Source organism: Cryptomeria japonica, chromosome 8 (genome assembly GCF_030272615.1).
Source record: "Cryptomeria japonica chromosome 8, Sugi_1.0, whole genome shotgun sequence".
NCBI classification, from domain to species: Eukaryota; Viridiplantae; Streptophyta; class Pinopsida; order Cupressales; family Cupressaceae; genus Cryptomeria; species Cryptomeria japonica.
In genome coordinates, this window is record NC_081412.1 from 634,635,205 (window position 1) to 634,640,690 (window position 5,486).

The 5,486-nt window shown below is 35.1% G+C and overlaps 1 protein-coding gene across 1 annotated transcript; it reads right to left on the bottom strand.

Annotated features, from left to right (window-relative positions):
• Nucleotides 1-1,824: 1,824 nt before the first annotated feature.
• LOC131857866 (receptor-like protein EIX2) lies at nucleotides 1,825-4,812 on the bottom strand. The gene has a single exon (XM_059210637.1). It carries the CDS (start codon nucleotides 4,810-4,812, stop codon nucleotides 1,825-1,827), a length of 2,988 nt encoding a protein of 995 aa, XP_059066620.1.
• Nucleotides 4,813-5,486: the final 674 nt, after the last annotated feature.

Sequence of the window (5,486 nt, forward strand, 5' to 3'; positions counted from 1 at the left end):
TCACTTTTGTGATTGTTAATATAGGTTGCATCTAACATAATAACAATGAGAGCTATATGAAAGCAAGAAGCCATACAAAGGGCAATTGTAAGTTGATACAATATTTATAGAGTACTTTTAGTTCACCCATTTACTTTGTACAATTTCAAAATAGTCTACCTAAGCTCAATTATTATAGACAAAATATGATCTATTTCATCCAATATTTTTTAAATGTAATAGAATTACATACTTGTAATGAGGTTATATAATATTGTTTTCAAAAATAGTTCATTCAAATCATTCAATGTTTCAATTAGCAATCTGTATTTGAGAAAGGTCCAAAGGTACAACAAAATAAAGCCAAGTATATTTAATGGTCAAAGTTCTATGAATGCAATGTATATATGTCTCATTTGTTATGATTAAGGTGCCATTAACCTTGTAAATCTTGTATAATTAATTATTCCTTCTGTTTGTAAAATTCCATAATGGAATATGTACTCACTAAGAAATGGTCTTATTTCAGCTACATTTAGATCTCAATACCTAAAAAGGGGTGTGGGGGCACTTACCCCCCACTACTGTTGTCCCTCCAAGATTCTCCCTAGCAGGGGTTCTAGGATAGTGCTCCCAAATGGAATTTTTTAGAAAATTGCATTGTAAAATTATATAATTTTTTAGTCAATCTAAATCATTCATCATTAGGTCATAGAAATTATGGTAGGATTCGTTTCCTTAGAAGAAAACACATTTTAATGAGGGCATTGTATTAAGATTGTGACAAGACAGAAAGTTCAGATAAAAGAATAGACGATGTTGAAATAAAGACAAAAAGTGAAGTGTGTTAGTGATTTATTGTAAACTCTATTGAAATTTATATAGACCAGTGCACATCTCTTCTTGTGTTTATTTTCTTCTCAAAAATATATTTCCACATAAATATTATATTTTTCGTATATTCTTTTATTTCCTTTGTTTTCCCTAATTTGTTTTCCTATTATCTCTATTTGGTTATGCATTGGATCAATAATTATAATTACTAAAACTAGATTATCATTCTATAGATGTTTACCTTTATTTCAAACTTTATTTACTTTGAAGAAGTTCATAAATGAAACTTTAAAACTTTTCTTCCATGTTCCTTTTCAATATTTACCTCAATCTAATTTGCTTTTCTATTTTTGGTTTATCTTAATTTTTCCTTAGCAAAGATTTTAGTCTTTACGATATTTCCTTTAAATAAGGGTTTGTGAACTTCATCCTACGGAGGGGAGGAGATGTTCAATTGCTCAAGAACATATTGTAGAAAGATCACCCACAAATCAAGATATTTAAATTTTGAAATAGACATAAATTTGGTTGAACTATATTACCTGATCCAAAAAAATGATCCTCTAATATATCATATTTGTAAATTAAAAAAATATATTAATAGGAATCGTTAGAGATCAAAATAAATTATAATAAAACATAATAAATTTTAAAATAAAAATCAAATAATACAAAAAATTAAATTAAATACTATAATTTTTAAAATAATAAAATGTACAATTTCATCCCTTAAAATTACATTTTACACATCAAATTATTTAATAAAACAAAAACACTTAAAAAAAACTTCATATACACCGATGAAGAAAAAACACAAATACACTAGAAAAGCTAAAACCAAGGAATCATTTTGAATTTCATATATTACCCCTTGAAATGTTTCTGTCATCATTAACACCAACAATTTCTAACACACCTCATGCTAATAAATTTGCATCGGCCATATACTAAAAGAAAACTTTGTCATTATACTAACAAAACCCTCTATACAGTTGTATCTACTTTGATCTATTAACCTCTTATACACCCATCAATAGCTAAAATTACAACATCATAAAAATCGAAGGCTCTCTTTCTCACCCTCTTATTTAAAGTCAATACTCCAATCACAACAGAGAATCCCAAACCATAACTCAATCCAAGTCCGACTGCCCATCCTATCATTTCACCATCTGAATTCTTTGCTTCACCAATTCTCTCAATACTTGTGCAGTTGCCATAGCCAGAAGAGTTGTTGCAGACGCTTATATTGGTAAATGGAATCCCACTTAGGTTAAGATTGCCTAAGTAGGACGACTCCCCAAAAGTTAGGAACTGTCCTCCATGGGGTACCTTTCCATCAAGCATGTTGTAAGATAGATTCAAGAACTCCAAATAACTCAGGAACTCAAGTTCTAAGGGAATGTTGCCATTCAACCTGTTTAGCGAGAGGTCCAGAGACTCTAGTTGTTCCATGTGTCCCAATGTTTTTGGGATTCGGCCACTCAGATGATTCCTTGACAGGTTAAGGGCTATCAAGCCTTGAAGAGATCCCGTTTTAAAAGGAATGCTCCCTGATAAACTGTTGTTTGAAAGATCAATACATTTAAGAATAAAGAGAACTTTCACAAATTCAACATCCCAGCCTTTCCAGGAAATTTTGATCTGATTTGTATATTTAGCACCACCTGAACTGTATTCTTCGAGATGGTTTGAATTATTCTGCGATGCATTGACCATTGCAAGCAGGTTTGTAAGGTTGCTTGGAATAGCTCCTGAAAGGTGGTTGCCAGAAAGATCCAGAATTTGAAGATTCGGAAGGCCAATTACCTGGCGTGGGATACTGCCATGAAAATGATTAGACCTTAAGACCAACACATGCAGCTGTGATAGCTTTCCAATCCACTGGGGAAGGGTGCCTTCCAAATCATTATTTCCCAAATCCAATACTTGCAGAGATCGGCCTTCTGAAATGGATGAGGGAATAACTCCTCTCAAATGATTACCATTGAGCTTCAATGTATGCATGTTTGTAATGTTGCCCCACTCTGCTGGCAATTTACCTTCCAGATGATTTTCTGCCAAATCTAGAACACTAAGAGAAGAACAATTCCTGGTTAAATGAGGAGGAATGACACTGCTCAGCGTATTTTTTGAAAGGTCAAGAACCTGCAAATATGGAGTGCAAATAGAATCTGGAATCGCTCCGCTGAGGTTATTCCGCGACAAGGATAAGAACCTTGCATTTTCAAGATACGCACCGATGTGACTAGGAATAGAACCATTAAACTGATTCATCGACAGATCTAGCAGATAAGCTCCAGCGAGAGGAAGATGAAGAGAACCTTCTAGGCTATTATTGTGCAAATCTAGAGAGTCAATATACATAGGTAAGGTTTGTCTAGATGGCAATGACCCAGTTAATTGATTACAGCTAAGGTTCAAATCATAAAGGCTGGGTAAGTTCCATATCCAAGATGGAATATTTGTTTGGATACTGTTAGCAGATAGGTCTAGATATTCCAAGTCGTATTGGGTCACAAGAAACGATGGAATTCTATCTAAATTGCAAGAACCTAATGCCAAACCGGAAAGCGTAAACTCCGGAATCCATGTTGAATCAATGTTTACAGTTAACTGATTGTAAGAAAGATACAGCCTATCAAGACTAGTGAGATTATCGAATACGGAAAGGGAAATGAGGCCGCTTAAACTATTGGAGTGGAGCAAAAGGCTTCTTAAGTTAACAAGATTTGAAATTGTAGATGGAATCTTACCATTCAATTCGTTCGCATTAAGGTCAAGACTAACAAGGGAAGAAAGTGAGTCCAATGAAGCTGGGATTACCCCAGTTATCATGTTGTAGGACAGGTCCAATTCAACAAGTTTAGAGAGATTGAGTATGGAGACAGGAAACTCACCTTCAATAGAGATATCACACAGATAAAGACTCTTCAAGGACGACACATTCCCTATAGCAGATGGAATCCCACCTTCAATTCTGGTATCTGATAGATCAAGACTTTGCAAGGACAACAAATTCCCTATAGAAGCTGGAATCTCACCTTCAATCCTGGTATCTGATAGATCAAGACTTTGCAAGGACAACAAATTCCCTATAGAAGCTGGAATCTCACCTTCAATTCTGGTATATGAAAGACGAAGATGCTCCAAGCATGAGATATTCCATATAGCAGATGGAATTCGGCCCTTGATGGCTGTCATTGAAAGACCAATGCTGGTTAGTGACAAAGAAGACTTTCGTTGTCCAATGAAAGAAATGTCTCCTCCAAGATTCTCATTCCAAGAGAGATCAAGAGAGAGCAAGCGCCCAGTCACATTTTCAAACCAAGCTGGTATATGTGCTGACAAATAGTTGTCTGATAGATCCAGATGAAGCAGAGAGGTGAGGTTGAGAAGGGAATTGGGAATTTGTCCTCCAAGCCCACAGTCAGACATGCTCAGTTGTTGGAGGTTGGATAGACTGCCAACAGCTTCACCCCACTCTTTGCTTGCAGAGATGTTCACTTCAGCAAGAGAGAGGTATTCCAAGCTCGCCCGATTTGATAAGCTTTCCAAACTCACATAAAATTCCCATACAGAATCCAGAGAGGAATAATTTTCATAACCAGCAAATGACAAGTCAAGAAAAGTGAGACTCTTCAACTTTCGATTATGGGGAGGACTGAATTTACCCTTGAAGAGGTTGTGACTGAGATCGAGGTGCTCCAACCGTGCAAGTTGGAACAGCGATGAACTGATGTTACCTTCCAAATTGAATCCACTCAGATCCAGTCGAGAAACATGGCCTGTGCGGAGATTACAACTGACTCCTCTCCACGTGCAGCAATTGAATCCGTGCCAGGAAGTTAGAGTGTTATACTCATCTACAACGGCTGCCTTGAAATCCAGGAGAAGATTTCTTTCAGGGAAGGGGCATGCAATTGCAGGGGAAGTGAAGCAGCATAATATTGTTATAATTGCAAATGCAACTCTGCCACATGAAAACATAGCTTCCATTGTTTTGGAAACTAAAATTCTTATTATCTTTAGTTTGAAAGAAAAGAGATGATCAGAAATCATGGGAAAAGAATGATGAATATATCGCTAACTGTGGTTATAAAGTGTTGTTGTGTGAACAGTGCCGCGTAATATTTTTGTCATTTTCAATGGGTGGAAAAGTCATGTGAAGGTAAGGCCTAACAAATTTTCTTGAGCGATATTTTCAATTTGAATGTGATGGGTATCGTGTAAAACAAGAATATGGCATGTCAATATAGAAAATTAACTAGGTAAATTGTGATTATATACATTTCAATTATTTTCAACATTGACGACAATTTTTATTAGACTTAAATTTCGTGCATTTCCTTTCCACAAATATTCGTATCGACCAGGAAAAGCTTTCACATAAAATTGAGATCGCTGGAAAACATAGACCAGATCATACGACTTACACAAAAATAGAATATACTTAAAAAATAGAACATAGTTAAAAAATACAACAATAATAAATAAATTAGGGGCACAAACTAAATTTACTTTGAATGAAAAGAGATGATCAATATATCGCTAACTATGGTTAAATATTGTTGTCTGAAGAGTGCCATGTCTGCAAAGAAAGCGTGTCACATCGACACAGTAACATTTTTGTCATTTTTGTGTATTTTCAATGGGTGGAAAAGCCATGTGAA